This window comes from Microcebus murinus, chromosome 22 (genome assembly GCF_040939455.1).
Source record: "Microcebus murinus isolate Inina chromosome 22, M.murinus_Inina_mat1.0, whole genome shotgun sequence".
Taxonomy (NCBI): Eukaryota; Metazoa; Chordata; class Mammalia; order Primates; family Cheirogaleidae; genus Microcebus; species Microcebus murinus.
The window spans coordinates 24,302,331-24,321,693 of record NC_134125.1 but is presented as its reverse complement, the minus strand read 5'-3'; the positions used below and the strand labels follow the sequence as shown (position 1 = coordinate 24,321,693).

Here is a 19,363-nt window from a genome sequence, read left to right as displayed (position 1 = left end):
TAAATAGGAAGAAATTAATTGGCCAAGTAATACATACAGAAAAAATTAGCTGGGCATGGTGGCGCATGCCTGTAGTCCCAGCTACTCGGGAGGCTGAGGCAGCAGGATTGCTTGAGCCCAGGAGTTTGAGGTTGCTGTGAGCCAGGCTGACACCATGGCACTCACTCTAGCCAGGGCAACAGAGAGAGACTCTGTCTCAAAAAAAAATAAATAAAATAAAATAAAATAAATAAGTAAATGGTTTGCCCATGATCACACACTTGTGTGGCAAAGCTGGAGCTTGAATCCAGGTCTCCTGATATTACGTTCAGTTCTCTACACTGTCTGAGACTCAGAGGGAGATTCTTATGGCATGTCACAGAGCCTTATCATTACTTTGTGTTGTGTAATGTCTTCAGTTATGTGAATTATCTTAAGTTATAAGACTTTTGAAGTGAGAAAGTACCTTAGAAATTCCTTAGAATCCAAATTCCTTTTTTTTTGAGACAGAGTCTCACTGTGTTGCCCGGGCTAGAGTGCTGTGGTGTCAGCCTAGCTCACAGCAACCTCCAACTTCTGGGCTCAAGCATTCCTTCTGCCTTAGTGTCCCGAGTAGCTGGGACTACAGGCATGTGCCACCATGCCTGGCTAATATTTTTTTTTTTTTTTTTTGAGACAGAGTCTCACTTTGCCCAGGCTAGAGTGAGTGCCATGGCGTCAGCCTAGCTCACAGCAACCTCAAACTCCTGGCTCAAGCAATCCTGCTGCCTCAGCCTCCCAAGTAGCTGGGACTACAGGCATTCGCCACCACGCCCGGCTAATTTTTTGTATATATTAGTTGGCCAATTAATTTCTTTCTATTTATAGTAGAGACGGGGTCTCGCTCTTGCTCAGGCTGGTTTTGAACTCCTGACCTCGAGCAATCCGCCCGCCTCGGCCTTCCCAGAGAGCTAGGATTACAGGCGTGAGCCACCGCGCCCGGCCTATTTTTTATATATTTTTAGTTGGCCAATTAATTTCTTTCTATTTTTAGTAGAGACGGGTCTCGCTCTTGCTCAGGCTGATCTTGAACTCCTGACCTTGAGCAATCTTCCAGCCTTGGCCTCCCAGAGTGCTAGGATTACAGGCGTGAGCCACCAAGGTGGCCTTTCTTTTTTGTTTTCTGAGGCAGAGTCTTCTTGCTCTGTTGCCCCAGCTATAGTGCAGTGGTATTGTCATAGCTCACTGCAACCTCAAACTCCTGGGCTCAAGCTATCTTCTTGCCCCAGCCTCCTGAGTAGGTAGACTACAGGTAAGTGCCACCATGCCCAGCTAATTTTTTCTATTTTTAGTAGAGATGTGTCCCGATCTTGCTCAGGCTGATCTCAAACTCAGCCTGACCTCAACTGATCCTTCTGCCTTGGCCTCCCAGAGTGCTAGGATTACAGGAGTGAGCCACTGACTCCCCCCCCAACTTCGTTTTTATGGTAGATGAGGATACTGAGTGTTCAAGTGACTTTGATTGAAGGCAGCACTTGGTAGGAGGGAGCCTGATGGGTTTCAAGTCAAAGTCAGAGTTTAAAAGTATCCCAAAGGCTGGACTTTGAGCTGAATTTGACTAAAAAAAAAAAAAAAAAATGTTTTTTTTCTTTTTTTGTGGAGACAGGGCCTCACTCTGTTGCCCAGGCTGGAGTGCAGTGGTGCCATCATAGCTCACTGCAGCCTCGAACTCTTGGGCTCAGGTGATTCTCCTGCCTCAGCCTCCCAAGCCGCTGGGAGTACAGGTGCACAGCATCACCTTGCCTGGCTAATTTTTTATTATTTTTAGAGATGGAGCCTCACTTTGTTGCCTGGGCTGGTCTTGAACTCTTTGGTCTCCCAAAGTTCTGGGATTACAGATGAAAATTTGAATAGATACAGGTGTAAGTTTTTTTCAGAATACAAAGGAAAAGGAGAAAAGTGGAGTGTTGTTTACTGTACAATTTTTTTTCAACATTTCTGAGTGAATAACTTCAAAATAAGATGTTAGGAGGGGAAAAAAGAGAAAAGCAGCTTAGTTGCAGTTTGTGTGAGAAAAACTTGACGTCATATTAGGTAACCATGAACTCAGCATGAGCCTCTGTAGTGTCTAGAAAAGCAGATTTTTTTTTCTTAGATTAATTTAAGAGCAACTCAGCATCTAGATTGAGGGTAGTAATAGTCTCGCTGAACTCTATGCTTGCTAGACCAGACCTGTTGCGTGTCTCCATTTTCGAGGTGCTTGCGCACTCAGATGCCGGAGGACATGGGGTGCAGGAATCTGGAGGAGCGACTGGGGAATTCATGGTCCTGACCTGGGGGACGGCCTGTGTAGAGAAGCACTTCGGTAGTCTTCAGATACTGGGGAAGTTGAGGACTCAGAGTGGTACTCTTCTTTTGCATGTGGAGCTTAGATTAAGGCAGAGCAAAGAAGTTACAGGCAGGGGGATGCCCAATCTGTTTGTCCTATTCCTGACCTGCATCCCTTCAGCTTGTCCCCCGCAGCAATCCACGTCAGATCATAGGACTGCACTGCCTTCACTCACTGTCTGTCCTGTGTCCAACGAAGTCCAAGGCTTGACTGGTACTGGTCCTCTGGGCCCTTCCCACCAGTCCTCGTTTTGACATTTCTGTATTCTAGCCATACCTGAGTTCTCGGAGCTCCTCAACTGAGCCTGTGCTGGCTCACACCTGTAAAGGGGTACCTCTCACTTTGTTCCCCAGAGGCAGAGTTGGGGACTAGATCTTTCTGCTTCCATTGTATCCTGCACATATTCTTACCTTGCTTTTTTAAATAGAATTATAAAGGATGAGAGCTGGTTCACTGTTCATTTACATGTCCTGTTTCTTCCTGTAGACTGTGAGTTCCTTGAAAGTAGGCATTTTTGTTCTAGTCATCTTTATTTACCCATGTATTTATCTATGCCCTTCCTAACAAGGTTCCCAGAGAATTGGTGCTCAGCTTGCCTTGACTCAAAATAAGTGTTCATTGAATGTTACATTAAGTCCATAATGACTTTGTTTCATAACTTTTTATTTCCTTTTTTTAAAGACAGGGATTTACCCTGTCGCCCAGGCTGAAATGCAGTGACACAACCGTGGCTCACTGTATCCTTGAACTCTTGGGCTCAAATGTTCCTCCCACCTCAGCCTCCTTAGTAGCTAGAATGACAGATGTGCACCACCACACTCAACTAATTTTTTTCTATTTTTTGTAGAACTGAGGTCTTGCTATGTTGCCCAGGCTGGTCACAAACTCCTGGCCTCAAGCAATCCTCCTGCCTTGGCCCCCTAAAGTGCTGGGATTACAGGTGTGGGCTACTGCACCTGGCCTCATAACTTTTTGGTGGTCAGGTCCTCTAACAGTAGACCCTTATAACTAGAAGACGACTTTTTGTCAGTGATATTGCCCATGAGATTTCCTATAAACAGCCTCCAAGAATCTGTGGGTTGATTTTTAAATGATGTTTTATCTACTATATATGGAAGGAAAGAGAGAGCCTTTTGTTTTCCTCAGTAGGTTTTAATTATATGATCTCTTTGCAGATGTAAAGGAAACTCTGGAGCTTCCTGTGTGGCTGTGGGTGTGTAATTAGCTGTAGGCAGAGCTCCCGGAGCTGTAAATCCTGTCCCTAGGAGCCTGGAGCACTGGGACAGCCTGCTGAGTGTTTTGGCCACCCAGACTGCGGCCTACTAAAATGCAGGGCTTATTTCTATAATGAGAGCAGTTTATGTCTCTACTCATGCCTGAAAATAATTATTTTAAATAAAAAAGGAACAGGTATCTATAAATTAATATGATTATAGCTAAGAATTTTACTTTTATAGCTCTGACTTAATACATACTCATCTAGACCTGGCTGCAAATTTTCTGCTCTAAAAAAGATATGTTATGTGAGATGACATGGTACTTAGTACCTTTAAAATGAAAAATTTTGGTTAAGAATACCAGCACTGATCCATAGGAAAAGTGGATGAATCTAGAAGGAGCTGTATATTAATAGTTTTAGTGTTGTTACAGTTTGTTTATATCTTGAGAATTATTCATTGAGATCAAAATCTCACCTTCTTAAGGAATTTCTTCTAGTATGTTGGTTCATTGGAAGCCACATGGAGTGGCAGAAGTGGAGTAGAGTTTGGATTCAGAGAATTGTCCCTAAAGGATGATTGACCCAGGGAGACTTACTTATACTCTCTGATCTCGATTCCTTCACCTATACTGCCCACATGGCTCTTGTGAGGGTTCAGTAAATGAGTACTGCATGGATGGGGCATGATGCCCATCACTTGGGAGAGGCTCAAGGCCTTTAGTGCTTTGCCCTCTGATTTGAGAGCAGTGCATCTATTTTGATGTTTTTAAGAAATGCTGTTTGACAAATACATGTGACATAATTCATGGACTATTATAGTTTGAGATTATTCTTAGCACCTAGAGGCTCAAGTAATCCTCCAGCCTCAGCCTCCCAAGTAACTGGGACTATAGGTGTGCACCACAGCCAGCTAATTTTTCTATTTTTTCTAGAGATGGGGTCTTGCTGTGTTGCTCAGGCTGGTCTCGAACTCCTGTCCTCAAGCAATCCTCCTGCCTCAGCCTCCCAAAGTGCTAGGATTACAGGTGTGAGGCACTGTGACCAGCCTGAGAGCTACCTTTTATTACTCTCCAACCTCAGCTTCGCTGGACTGGAGGAAGTGATGGGTGCTGAAATGACACCCTCGAGCATGATTGGGGAAGGGCTGGTGGTAACTTCCACCACACTCTCCTTTTCATTATTTAGACACTTGAAGTGCTGTGAATTGTGTGTGTCCTTTCCACACTCTGCAATCTCTCAGGCTGCCATGGGGCTGGCTCTAGCGAGGAGTCTTGGCCAGGGTAGGGGGCCCAAGATCTACTGGTGAATTATAATCCTTGTTTTGTATGATCCTTGCTTTTTTTTTTTTTGAGACAGAGTCTCCCTTTGTTGCCCAGGCTAGAGTGAGTGCCATGGCATCAGCCTAGCTCACAGCAACCTCAAACTCCTGGGCTCAAGCAATCCTCCTGCCTCAGCCTCCCGAGTAGCTGGGACTACAGGCATGCGCCACCATGCCCGGCTAATTTTTTCTATGTATATTAGTTAGCCAATTAATTTCTTTCTATTTATAGTAGAGACAGGGTCTTGCTCTTGCTCAGGCTGGTTTCCAACTCCTGACCTTGAGCAATCCGCCCGCCTTGGCCTCCCAGGGTGCTAGGATTACAGGCGTGAGCCACCGTGCCAGGCCGATCCTTGCTTTTAATAGTGGTCATTGTAGAAATTTGTGGAAGCATTTTTGATTGTCTCAATGGTTGGTAGATGCTATTGGCATTTAATAGGTAGTGGCCATGGAATTCTAGACTCAATGCAGTAGCAGTTCTGCAAAATGGAATTTTTCCTGTGACCTGCACAACTTTAGAATATCTTGCTGAATGATTTATGTACATAGAAAAAACTGTTTTAAGACTGAACCTAGAATCTAATTGCATTTTGCATAAGCGAAGCATTTTTTCAAAATGTAATTTTGGTGTAAATGGAATTTTCATGGAATGGAATTACTTTAGACATTGAGGGGAATGTCTTAGTTTTACCAAGTGTACTAGGGTCCTCACAAGAATCAGAGCCAATAATGTATGTAACATGTGTATCATATATATAACTAATATATATGATTATATCCTGTATATCCTATTGGTTCTGTTTCTCTGGAGAATATATATAGAAGACTTCTATATGCCATATATAGAAGTCCTCCTTTATCCACAGTTTCACTTTCTGTGGTTTTACTTTCTTGTGGTCAACCACAGTCTGAAAATATTGAATGGAAAATTCTAGAAATGAACTTTTTTTTTTTTTTTTTTTTTTTTTTTTTGAGACAGAGTCTCACTTTGTTGTCCAGGCTAGAGTGAGTGCCGTGGCGTCAGCCTAGCTCACAGCAACCTCAAACTCCTGGGCTCGAGTGATCCTTCTGCCTCAGCCTCCCGAGTAGCTGGGACTACAGGCATGCGCCACCATGCCCGGCTAATTTTTTAAATATATATCAGTTGGCCAATTAATTTCTTTCTATTTATAGTAGAGACGGGGTCTCGCTCTTGCTCAGGCTGGTTTTGAACTCCTGACCTTGAGCAATCCGCCCGCCTCGGCCTCCCAAGAGCTAGGATTACAGGCGTGAGCCACAGCGCCCGGCCTAGAAATGAACTTTTAAATTGTGGCTGTTCTGAATATTGTGGTGAAATCTCAACACTGTCCTGTTTTGTCTGACCTGGGACATGAGTCCTTTGTCCAGCGCATCCAGGCTGTAATATGCTGCCTGCCTGTTAGTCAGTTAGTAGCTGTCTTGGTTATCAGATCAGCTGTCTGTTATCACAGTGCTTGTGTGCAAATAACACTTATTTAATAATGGCCCCAAAGTGCAGGAGTAGTGATTCTGGCAAATTGTTATACTTGTTCTATTTTATTCTTAGTTGTTATTCACCTGTTACTGTACTAATTTATAAATTTAACTTAGGTATCTACAGATGTTCCCTGACTTACTTGTGATGTGATTTAAGATTTTTCGACCCATGGTATGAAACCATTGCAATTTTGACAGAATGTACAGTATTCAATTAATCACATGAGATCGTCAACACTTTATTATAAAATAGGCTTGGTGTTAGATGATTTAGTCCAATTGTAGACTAATGTGTGTGTTCTGAGCATGTTTAAGGTAGGCTAAGCTGTGATGTTCAGTAGGTTAGATGGGTTAAATGCATATTCAACTTACCATGGGTTTGTCAGGACGTAACCCCATTATAAGTTGAGGAGCATCTGTATATATACAAAAACACAGTGTATATAGGGCTTGATGCCATCTTGGTTTCAGGCATCGCAGGGGGATGCTCCCCTGGATAAGAGGGGACTACTATATTAAAAGAGATTTATTGTAAGGAATCGGCTCATGAAATTATGAAGGCTGAGAAGTCGCAAGATCTGCATTTGGCAAACTAGAGACCCAGGAGAGCTAATGACGTTCCACTCTGAGTCTGAAGGCCTGAGAATCAGGAGAGTTGATGGTATAAGTTGTCTGAAATCCAGCATCTGGCAGGCTTGAGCCCCAAGGAAAACCAGTGTTTCCATTTGAGTCTGGCTGCAAGAAAAGATGATGTGCCAACTCAGCAGTCAGACAGGAGAAGTTCCCTCTTACTTAGCCTTTTCTATTAGGATCTTTAGTTGATCGGGTGAGTTCACTGACCTTAAGAAGGTTAGTCTGCTCTACTCAGTCCACTGATTAAAATGTTAACATGATCTAGAGACACCCAGACACCCTCACAGACACACCCAGGATAACTTTTTTTTTTTTTTGAGACAGAGTCTCACTTTGTTGCCCAGGCTAGAGTGAGTGTCGTGGCGTCAGCCTAACTCACAGCAGCCTCAATCTCCTGGTCTCAAGCGATCCTCCTGCCTCAGCCTCCCAAGTAGCTGGGACTACAGGCATGTGCCACCATGCCTGGCTAATGTTTTGTATATATGTTTTTAGTTGGTCAATTTATTTCTTTCTATTTTTGGTAGAGACGGGGTCTCACTCAGGCTGGTTTCGAACTCCTGACCTCGAGCAATCTGCCCGCCTCGGCCTCCCAGAGTGCTAGGATTACAGGTGTGAGCCACCATGCCCGGCCCAGAATAACGTTTGACCAAAATGTCTGGGCACCCAATGGCCCAGTCAAGTTGATACATGAAATTAACTATCACACTAAGAGTGGTTTATCTTTCTTAAAAATCGCATTATTGATAGCATCCATGATAGACAGTGTGGTCTCTAAGTTGCCAGAGCCACATGCCCAAGTGAAGACTACTTGTAGCTGTAGATTTACAGTGATTCAACTGAGATATATGAATTTCTGACTATTTTATTCCTAATATATATAGTCCTGTCTGAAAATTCACATTGAAATTTATGTTTATTTTATTATAAGTTACTTTTATCTTTATATTATAGTTGCCATGTTATGTAGATACTTTTTGTTTTTGTTTTTGTTTTTTTTGAGACAAAGTCTCACTTTGTTTCCCAGGCTAGAGTGAGTGCCATGGCGTCAGCCTAGCTCACAGCAACCTCAAACTCCTGGGTTCAGGCAATACTGCTGCCTCAGCCTCCCGAGTAGCTGGGACTACAGGCATGGGCCACCATGCCCGGCTAATTTTTTCTATGTATATTAGTTGGCTAATTAATTTCTTTCTATTTATAGTAGAGATGGAGTCTCGCTCTTGCTCAGGCTGGTTTTGAACTCCTGACCTCGAGCAATCCGCCCGCCCCGGCCTCCCAGAGTGCTAGGATTACAGGCGTGAGCCACTGCACCCGGGTTTGTAGATACTTTTTGAATATATATAAAATAAATAGGTTATTTCTGAATTTCATTTCTGGATAATAAAGGTATGTTTTAAATAGCTTTTAGAGAAAGTGGGTTTTGGGCCTGGTGTGGGTGAGAACCATGGTCTCAGAGATTTCATGCTGCCAGGTGCCTTGACCAGGCTGCATCTCAGCATCTTTAAAGCTTTGGCTGTGGTTTTTTTTTTTTTTTTTTTTGAGATGGGATCTTACCCTGTTGCCTGGTGTCATCATAGCTCACTATAATCTCAAACTCCTGGCCTCAAGTGATCCTCCTACCATGGCCTACCTGGGTGCTGGGACTACAGGTGTGAGCCAGTGTACCCGGCCTGGCTGTGCTTCTTGTCTCCTAGGACCTTTGCAAAACCATATTCTTTCTCTTTATCAGATATTTTACAGTGTCGGGATCATCCTTGTTTGATGTTATTCATTAAGTTGTTTTTTAAAAAAATTACAGCCTTATTGAGATATAATTCCTACACCATACAGTTTACCTATTTAAAGTATAAAATTAGCGGTTTTTAGTATATTCACAGGACTGTGCAACTATCACCACAATTTAGTTTTAGAACTTTGCATCCTCCCAAAAAGAAACTCTGTACCCTTTTAGCAGTCAGTCTGTATCCTCCATACCCCTAAACCCCTGACAATCACTAATCTACTTTCCCTCTCTCTGGATTTGCCTAGTCTAGATAATTCATATAAATGGAATCATATAATACATGATCCTTTGTGTCTGGCTTCTTTTATTTAGTACAGATGGTCCACTATTTATGATAGGGTTACATCCTGATAAAATTTTGTGGACAAATATTTTCATTTCTCTCGGGTATGTATCCAGGAGTGGAATTACTGGATCATGTGGTGACTGTGTTTACCCATTTGTGGAACTGCCATACTGTTTTTTTTCCAAAGCAGCTGTACCATTTCATATCCCCTCCAGCATCGTATGAGAGTTCCAGTTACTCCACATCCTCCACACTTGTTACTATTAATATTTATCTTTTTGATTATAGCCATTCTGGTGGGTGTAAAGCAATGGTTAATTAGGTTTTATTTCTGGAACAGAGATGACAAGAAAGGATCAGTCTTGCATTGTCCAGTAAGGTAGTCACCAACCACATGCAGTTTTAAGCTAAATAAAATTTAAAATTCAGTTCCTCAGACACACTAGCCACATTTTAAATGTTTACTAGCCACAAGTGGCCAGGGCTGCCATATTAGCACAGATAGATATATAGAACATGTTAATCATTGCATGAAGTTCTGTCAGGTAGTACTGGACTAGGAAATGTTGATTTGATGGGCTGGAAGAATTGGCTGAGAATGGTAGAGTCCGAGTGGTGTAATAGAAAGTAGCGTAGGCATGGAATTTGGAGATGAGAAGAAAGAAACTTTGGGGAGCCATTTATAAGACATAAGACATAGAGAAGAGAAGCTAAAAAATGAGAAGTTGAAGAAAAGGGTATTTGGCTTTGATTTGGTTTTTCTGTAGTACTTGGAGTTAGTGAATGGGTCCAGTCTATCTAATGCCTTAATTTCAGGTGAGAAAAGCATACAATGCTGGGTAGCGTGGGTCAGTATAATTATATATACCTGCCGTGGGACACTGGAATATATCTTGGTCATTTTCAGTATGCTCTGGAAGAGTAGGAGATAGATGGTAGAGCTGAACTAGAAGGAGTACTTATTCTAGGCAGATTAGTCAGATGGATCAGGAAAGTGGAAAGCAAAAGGGTGAAGAGTGGATAGGTAATTCGATGATTACCATACATAGCGCTTTCTATAAGGAGTAACCAGGAAGCCAGGGGAAAGCTAGAAAAGAGCCTCGGAGCTTTTGTTGTGTTTTGATTGAAGATAGTGACAGTGTTCTTTTTCTCCAAGGCCTTCTCATGTTGAGGGTGAAGCAGAGCTTCCTCACCCTGTCTCGCTGTTCCCACCACCATGCCAGTCTGTATAGTTTATATTATGTCAAGGCAAGATAAATCTGGAGTGTTCAAGCACCGTCTGGGTAAAACATTCAGTAAGGCTATTGGAATGAGCCTTTTCTTTTTCCAAAAGGTTATTCCATTTCTGTTTATTTGTAGAAATCTTCATAAAATAGACTGACCTCTTTTTGTGCCCAACATGGTTTCTCAGAGCCATCATACGTAAACCTCCTTACATTCAAGATAGGTTTTCATTTTTGATAATTGCATTACTCTGCCCAAAATAATCCGTGGTGTATTTCTAAACATGGTATTATTATAAAGACTGCTTTCTAGCTCAGTTAACAAACATATATTTAAGAGCTTATCTGGGCCATGCGTGGTGGCTCACACCTGTAATCCTAGCACTCTGGGAAGGCCGAGGTGGGCGGATTGCTCAAGGTCAGAAGTTCGAAACCAGCCTGAGCAAGAGTGAGACCCCATCTCTACTATAAATAGAAAGAAATTAATTGGCCAACTAATATATATAGAAAAAATTAGCCGGGCATGGTGGTGCATACCTGTAGTCCCAGCTACTCAGGAGGCTGAGGCAGCAGGATTGCTTGAGCCCAGGAGTTTGAGGTTGCTGTGAGCTAGGCTGACGCCATGGCACTCACTATAGCCTGGGAAACAAAGCGAGACTTTGTGTCAAAAACAAAAACAAAAAAAAAACAAGAGCTTATCTGACTTCAGCTTTGTGTGCCACCAGTGTTTTTCTAAGTCCTCTTAGCTGTGAAATCAAGTTTGTACCACTTAGGTGGAAGAATTGTTGCCATATTCCTTATAGGTATATAGAATTACTTTATTTTCTAAACCAAAACTTAGGACTGATTTATTTATTTATTTATTTTTTTGGAGACAGAGTCTCACTTTGTTGCCTAGGCTAGAGTGAGTGCCGTGGTGTCAGCCTAGCTCACAGCAACCTCAATCTCCTGGGCTCAAGCGATCCTCCTGTCTCAGCCTCCTGAGTAGCTGGGACTACAGGCATACACCACCATGCCCGGCTAATTTTTTCTATATATATTAGTTGGCCAATTAATTTCTTTCTATTTATAGTAGAGACGGGGGTCTCACTCTTGCTCAGGCTGGTTTCGAACTCCTGACCTCAGGCAATCCGCCCGCCTCGGCCTCCCAGAGAGCTAGGATTACAGGCGTGAGCCACCGCGCCTGGCCAGGACTAATATTTTGATGAAGAATTTCTGTGCTGCCTCTCCATAAGAGAAGTATGCTGGGAAATGGGTTTAGATCCTCAATGCTGGGATTTCTGGGATATTCTGCTGGCTTATATAGGGATATCACAGCAAATATTTGAAATTAGGACTTTGCTGGATAATTTGGAAAGTAGGATCACTCTTAGATACCTGCAGAATATTTAATTCCCAAGTGCTGCGATGATTAATGCTTTATTAAATGCTGAACATGATGTACACTGTGTTATATTTAGTCAGTTCTGTTAGAGATCTACCATATTCTTTTTACTAAATGAACTAGAATATACAAAATAATTTTACATTGGTAATAATGTACAAGGAGGAAGCCTGATTAGCAAGTCTAAGAATTTTTCAACTTTTATTTTCTGAAGTGACATATAGGTTTCAAACAATTTTATCACATGGTAAAATTCTTCTAAAACAAATTTCTAAATATTTTAGAAAAAAAAAGCTTTCTTCCAGTTTTGTTCTCAGTTTACTGCCATTTCTCTCCACAGATTTGCTTGTAAATGCATCACGAAGAGGCAGCCCAGAATGAAGAAAGCAAGCAGGAGTGCTGGCTCAGTGCCTAGAGTGTCTGGGATAAGTAAAACACAAACAGTAGAAAAAATTAAACCTGAAAACAGTTCTTCAGCATCTACAGGAGGCAAACTTGTAAAACCTGGAACAGCAGCATCATTGTCAAAGGTATGGTGATGTGGCGATGTTTGAATATGCAGTGGATTGTAGGAGGAGTGAATTTTAGTTTGTCGAATGAACATCATTCAGAGTGTGCCCTCTGCTGGTGCTGGGAACACACAGCCTTCGAAGAGCGCTTATGGCCGGGTGGACTTAATTGGTGTTTTTGGTCTGTCTCTATGAATGAAACCAAACAATAGGCTTATTTATGAAACAGATAATTGAGCACCTGCCTTGTGCAGGGTGCTGTACTCATGCAAACTGGAGATAGAGTCCGCCTTCAAGGAACTTGTGGAATAAAGGGTGGAGGTGAGGCATAAACACGCATAACTGTCAGATGCCCTGGGAGAGCAGTAAAGTGGTATGAACAGTTTCAGGTAGGAATTTATTGTTTCTAGCCCAGGAAGGCTTTATGAAAAGAGTTGCAAGGTGACCATCAGTAGCTCTCCTGTGACCCCCAGACAGGTATTTTTATTCTCCCCCTACACACTGTAAAGTGTTGTTCTGCTTCTGGCAGCTGATTCAGCATTAATTCTAGTTAAAATTGAGTGATGTTAATTTAGTAAGTGCATAATTAATTTTCTTTATACTCCTTTAGAAGCAGTTTAGTCCTCGTTAGTATAGGATAATAGTTAATTGGATCATGGGCTTTGGGGGCAGATAGACCTGAGCTCAGTACCTGCTTCATAGGGCTGTGGTTAGATTAAATGAGGGAATATATGAAAGTGGTTAGCACAGGGCCTGGTACATAGCAAGTGCTTATTAGTAAATGACAGGTAGTAGCATTTTTACTGGCTAGCTCTAGAAGCTTTTTTCAGGCCCAGGAATGATTCCTGAATGTGACAGTTTTCTTATGAGGTATTCTCGGTGTCTGTGTTGGTTTGGGCTATCCAAGGGACAAGATCACTCTAGGCCTTTTTTTTTTTTTTGCTGGTCAAGTCTTTTTTTTTTTTTTTAGACCTAATCTCACTCTGTTGCCCAGGTTAGAGTGCTGTGGTGTCAGCCTAGCTCACAATAACCTCAAACTCCTGGGCTTAAGCGATTCTCTTGCCTCAGCCTCCAAGTAGCTGGCATTCTAGGCACAGGCCACCATGCCTGGCTGATTTTTTCTGTTTTTAGTAGAGACAGGGTCTCATTCTTGCTCAGACTGGTCTCAAACTACTGAGCTCAAGTAATCCTCCCGCCTCAGCTTCCGAGAATGCTAGGATTACAGGTGTGAGCTACTGTGCCCGGCCCACTGGTCAAGTCTTAATTATCATTGCACAGAGATCCACACGGTCGTCATCTTCCAGCCTTTCTTGGGCCAGAATTTGTTTGTTTGTTCTTTGCTTGTTTACTCTAGGGTTGTGGTGTTTGGGGTAGAAACTTTGACTCTATGCAGAAAACAGGAGGGAGTTTCAGCTAGTCTGATAGTGAGAAACCAAGCATGACTAGAAACATGATCTGTTCAAAATTCTTTTGTCCAGGCACGGCCTTGATAGATCATGTCTTAATTATTTTAAGAGACACCTCAGCGGAATAGTTGATGAGGGACTTCCTTGTATGTGTTGAAAGATCTAGCAGGAAATGCTGGTTTTTGTATTCCAAGGTTGTCGAAACTAAACTCATACTTATTCCATGGGCTGATGGTCTTGGAGATGCCCCCAGATTTTCTCCTTCTACAACTCTGATGAGTTGCTGGGGTGTCATCTTGTGGCCTGGAGGATGGTACCAGGAGTAGACCCTTGCCCTACTTCCGTTAGTCTGAGTGAACACCCTGAATTACTTCCTTGGTGACAGTGCTGCTGCTCTTTGGAATAAGACAGACGGCGTTTTCTGACCTAACTAGTTACTTAGTTACTGGAGCTGTCTTTGGAGTATCGTGTCTGTGTGACTGGGTGACCTGTTATTTATGTGACTGGAAGAACAGGTTGAAATATTGGCATTGGATGTGCTCTGCTGCCTGCCTTCTGTTGCCAGTGGCAGGCAGTGTCTTTGAAGGTTTACTATGGAGAATGCACTGAACAGGCAGGTCACATCTTCCGAGGCTTGGATCTGGAGGGTCTGGTGGTTTGGTCTTGAACAGTGAGTACTCTTCCATTGTAAAGTAGAACTGTTTGCCTGCTCTTGCCAGTGCATGCCAGCTGTCATTTAGCTTTAGCTGCGTTGGCAAGTTTGTTTAAACATTGTGTGTGTGTGGGGGGGAGGGTCAGGGAAGAGGTGGAGCTTTTTGGGAACACTTTGTTTCTACTGGAGCAGTTGCTTTCACTTAAGAGAGAAGAAAGAAGTCATTGAATAGAGATGTAAGTAAGAAGAGACAGAAGGAAAGGAGAAAATAGTGAAAACGAACAGAAAAATTAAAAACATTAAAGGGGTTTGAGGCCCTACAAACTTAAGTCATATTTTATTTTTCTAAGTTTTCACATTTTAATGGTGCTTCTCTGGCACACAAATGCCTCCCACAACTTGAATTCCTGTAACTATGATGGAACATTGATGATTAACCAGATGAATAAAGTGTTTGGCTTAATTATTTAGACATCTGGTGCACATACTCATTCATGCGTGGACACCCACACCTGTGTATCTGTGACTGTATAGTATTCTCATGACATTTTTCTCACAGCATCCGGGCATAGGTATACCTATTTCTTTACCTCTCTCATTTCAAATATTGTTTGAGGCTGGATCTAGTTGAGGGTTAGGGAGAAGGGTCCTTTTGATCCAGAGCATTTCACTGCTGATTGGAACTTTTATAAATACCAAACAAAGCACTACTTCTGTTCATACTAAGTTTTGGGGACATTATTCCCACTCTTGTCAGGAGCTATGACATATGGCTTGGGGCCTTTGCATGGCTAAGTTTCTTTTGTCACAGCTAGTGGGAAGGATTATTTTCCATGTAGAGACGGTCTGCTCCATGCCAGCACCTTCCAGCATTCACACACTTTTCAGGTGTTCATGATTAGTGCTTGTAGAAATCATATATTTTTTCATTATACTGAGAGCACTTTTTTCTAAAAATTAATAGATTGGAATTAATAAGCTTCAGTTAGAATCTAAATAATCGATAACTCTCAGTGATTATTTGTGATCACACCCTTGCAGTGTAAAATTTAGTTTATGGTATGAGAAATTCACCTCTGAAACTTGAAAGGTAACATTTGAAAACTAATCTTAACATTTGAGATAAAGATTCAGACTATGAAATTGGACTAGACCTTGAAAGGCATGTGTACTTTGGTCGTAGTATATCATTATTTGTATCTGGAATGTTTTCACCAAGATGATTTGCACTAAATGATTTTATATCTGTTATTAAAAAGTGGGCTAAAAATTTGTTCCTTCATCAATTTCTTGTTTTTTGACTCTTGCTGATGGGGGATGTTTATGTGTGGGAACTAACATGAATTCACAGAATTTTGTAATAAAAATGGAAAGACATAGGAAAACAGCTGAGAGCCTGCTAGTAGCTTAGTGTAAAAGGCAAGTTGGAAAGTGTGGAGTTGTTTTTTGATTCGTTTTTTACTTTTTTGTTGAAGTAAAGCATACATACAGAGAAATTCACAAATCACAGGTGTTGAGCTTAGTGAATCACTGCAAAGTGAACATGGTCTGCAGCCACCAGCCAGGTCAAGAAATAGAACATATGATTAGTGAATGGCTATATAAAAAGAAAAAAGAAAGGCTGGGCACGGTGGCTCATGCCTGTAATACTAGCTCTCTGGGAGGCCGAGGCGGGTGGATCATTTGAGCTCAGGAGTTTGAAACCAACCTGTGCAAGATCGAGACCCCGTCTCTACTATAAATAGAAAGAAATTAATTGGCCAACTAATATATATAGAAAAAATTAGCCGGGCATGGTGGCACATGCCTGTAGTCCCAGCTACTCGGGAGGCTGAGGCAGGAGGATTGCTTGAGCCCAGGAGTTTGAGGTTGCTGTGAGCTAGGCTGACGCCACAGCACTCACTCTAGTCTGGGCAACAAAGTGAGACTCTGTCTCAAAAAAAAAAAACCCAACAAAAAAAGAAACAGAACATACCTGCCCCTCAAAAGCTTCCCTCATGCCCCTGCCTAGTCACTGCCCTTCCTGTCTTCCCCAAAAGTAGCTACCATCCTAACTTCTTGTGCCAGAGATTAATTTTGACAGTTTTTGATCTTTATAGAAATGTAATCATATACTGTGTTCTTTTTATGTGTGTTCTTTTTATGTGTGTCTGTCTTTCTCTTCTCTTCTCTTCTCTTCTCTTCTCTTCTCTTCTCTTCTCTTCTCTTCTCTTCTCTTCTCTTCTCTTCTCTTCTCTTCTCTTCTCTTCTCTTCTCTTCTCTTCTCTTCTCTTCTCTTGTGTCGTGTCGTGTCGTGTCGTGTCGTGTCGTGTCGTTCTTTTTCAGAGTCTTGCTTTGTTGCCCAGGCTAGAGTGAGTGCCGGGGCGTCAGCCTAGCTCACAGCAACCTCAAACTCCTGGGCTCAAGGGATCCTTCTGCCTCAGCCTCCCAAATAGCTGGGACTACAGGCATGCACCACCATGCCCGGCTAATTTTTTTCTATATATATTAGTTGGCCAATTAATTTCTTTTCTATTTTATAGTAGAGACAGGTTCTTACTCTTGCTCTGGCTAGTTTTGAACTCCTGACCTCGAGCAATCTGCCCGCCTTGGCCTCCCAGAGTGGTAGGATTACAGGTGTGAGCCACCACGCCCGGCTTTTAAATACAGATTCTTTTCGCTTCATCTTCGGAGCCTCTTCTTTTTCTCTCTCACATTGATGAGATTCTGCTTTTTCTAGTAAACTATTGAAAGCCAATTTGATATTTCCAGCATCTAATGTAGTTGATCTCTTAGTTGAACTGATTATTGCCACAAAATCTTCAAAAGTAGTATTTACTTCAACTACAAATCCTTTATCCTTTAGAATGTCTTTTATTATCTTCTTCTCATCGTGATAACATGTTTTAAGATCCTAAACATAAAACTTGAAAAGATCAAGTGCAGTTGATCCAGGCTGACCAAGCATATTAGTGAATCTAATGTCAGAACTAATAGTTGGATATAATTCCATCCAAGATGACATAGAATGTAGTTGTCCATGTTCATGCAATTCATCTAAAAATATCTGAAAAGATTCCCTATTTTAACACTGTCTTCTCCTTTCTCTCAGCAAACTCTTTTGTTTTTTTTCTTCTTCTTCTTCCTTTTCCAAATCCCGAATGTGTTCTTCAAAGCAAATTAATGCATCTTCTCTGTCCATGTTTTGTAACTCCTCATCTTCTGCAAAAGTTGAATTATCCATCAGATATTGCTGTGCTTCAGACCAAGTAGTAGAATATGTTACATTAGCCATGTTGTCCAGTATGTTTTTGAGGGCTTCCTAATTTCTCTTTCTCAATTGCTTTGCTTGTTCCTTTTCTTTTTTTGAGAGAAAGAATAAAACATCTTTGTAAATTTTAAGACGATCACATTCTGATATTGCATTGCAGACTTCCATCTCTCTGAACATTTGCTCTGCTTTTTTGTATCTTATTGTGGAAGTCATTTTCTCATGATTTTCAAGAAACCGCTGAAAGGATTCCTTAGTCTCTTTGTATTTGATCTTGCTTCTTTTTCTGTCTGGACTTTATAGGCATTAAACGCCTGCTTTTTTTCACTCAACTTTGCTAAAGCACTGTATCGTGGATCATTAATGATCATTTTCATAGCTTGCTCCCATGAAGCATTGAATGGTACCCGCTTTTCTTTCAACAATTCTTTAAAAGCCTGCTTTGCCTCCTCCTTTGTATTCCAGGTATATGTTTTTTTTTTTGCTGGTTGGCTCTCTTCCTCTTGTTTTTTGGGTGTAAATTCAGCTATAGTTTCCTGTTTAGATGTTTCTTCTCCAGTATTACTAGATACTTGAATACTCGATCCTGAATAGCTGGGGTACTAGTAAGTTGCACTTGTTCCTCAGTTGAAATAGTTACTGTATTTTCATTATCTACAACAGTAGCAACAATGGAAGTAACTTCGGGTTCAGAAACAACTGGAACACTTCCACTGACTGTATTAGAAGCAGAAGTGGAAACACTGGCATTGGCTGCAGCAGCAGCTGCGGCTGCTGCTTCTGCAACAGCTGTGGTGCTCATGGTAGTTGGAATTTCTGTTGTAGGAACCGGGGCTGCTGTTATGCACTCTTCTTGCTTACTACTATCTTCAGCTTTGATCATTGCATGCACGTTTCATTATGTAATAAGACTTCCAGCAACAATGGTATTCTGGTATCCTTCCAGATCCTCAAGTTCTTTAAGTTTGGCCCAGCGAGATTCTTTTGTTTGAGAATTATAATAGTAAGGCTTTCCTGAATCAGATTTGTATTCTTTCCAGGGACATTTAGACAACAGTTGCTCAGCAGGTGTTTTAAGATTATCTGGTTTCTCCCAAGTAGATTGTTTTGTTTTAGTATTATAGTAGTAGGTCCTTCGATTTATGTTCAGTCCACATTGATTTTTTTTTTTTTTTTTTTTTGAGACAGAGTCTCGCTTTGTTGTCCAGGCTAGAATGAGTGCCGTGGCGTCAGCCTGGCTCACAGCAACCTCAAACTCCTGGGCTCAAACCATCCTTCTGCCTCAGCCTCCCAAGTAGCTGGGACTACAGGCATGTGCCACCATGCCCGGCTAATTTTTTATATATATATCAGTTGGTCAATTGATTTCTTTCTATTTATAGTAGAGACGGGGTCTCGCTCTTGCTCAGGCTGGTTTTGAACTCCTGACCTTGAGCAATCCGCCCGCCTCGGCCTCCCGGAGAGCTAGGATTACAGGCGTGAGCCACCGTGCCCGGCCGAGTCCACATTGATTTTGCACCAGATGTACCTCCAGCTACATCCATGCTATTTACACCTGGCGGTAAGGCAGGCTGCATGGATGCCTGAGACATATGAGACATCATCATTCCAGGCATTACTGAAGACATCATTCCAGGCATTTGTCCCATTGGTGGCCCTCCCATAGGGGCATCATTTGTGGCATCATTCCATGAGGTACCAGAGGCATATTCACTCTCTGACCCATAGGATGCATCCCATTGGGGCATAATGCATGCCGGGGTGCCCCATCATGAGGTCTCTGCGCTCGGCTCCTGTCCCTGGCCTCATCGTTGGGCTCAGTCTCTTTTTCTACTCTTTTAATGGTATCTTTTGATGAACAG

The 19,363-nt window shown here is 42.0% G+C and overlaps 1 protein-coding gene and 1 pseudogene across 2 annotated transcripts in view; one reads left to right on the top strand and one right to left on the bottom strand.

Moving 5' to 3' along the window:
* Window positions 1-19,363, top strand: part of SPECC1L (sperm antigen with calponin homology and coiled-coil domains 1 like) — a 170,098-nt gene that overhangs the window by 25,363 nt on the left and 125,372 nt on the right. For both annotated transcript variants that reach the window (XM_012749269.2, XM_012749270.3), the window contains exon 2: window positions 12,025-12,214. In XM_012749269.2, the coding sequence (XP_012604723.1) occupies window positions 12,062-12,214 (153 nt within the window). In that variant the 5' untranslated portion in view covers window positions 12,025-12,061. The remainder of the gene's footprint in view (window positions 1-12,024; window positions 12,215-19,363) is intronic.
* Window positions 12,292-19,310, bottom strand: LOC105862763 (pre-mRNA-processing factor 40 homolog A-like; annotated as a pseudogene).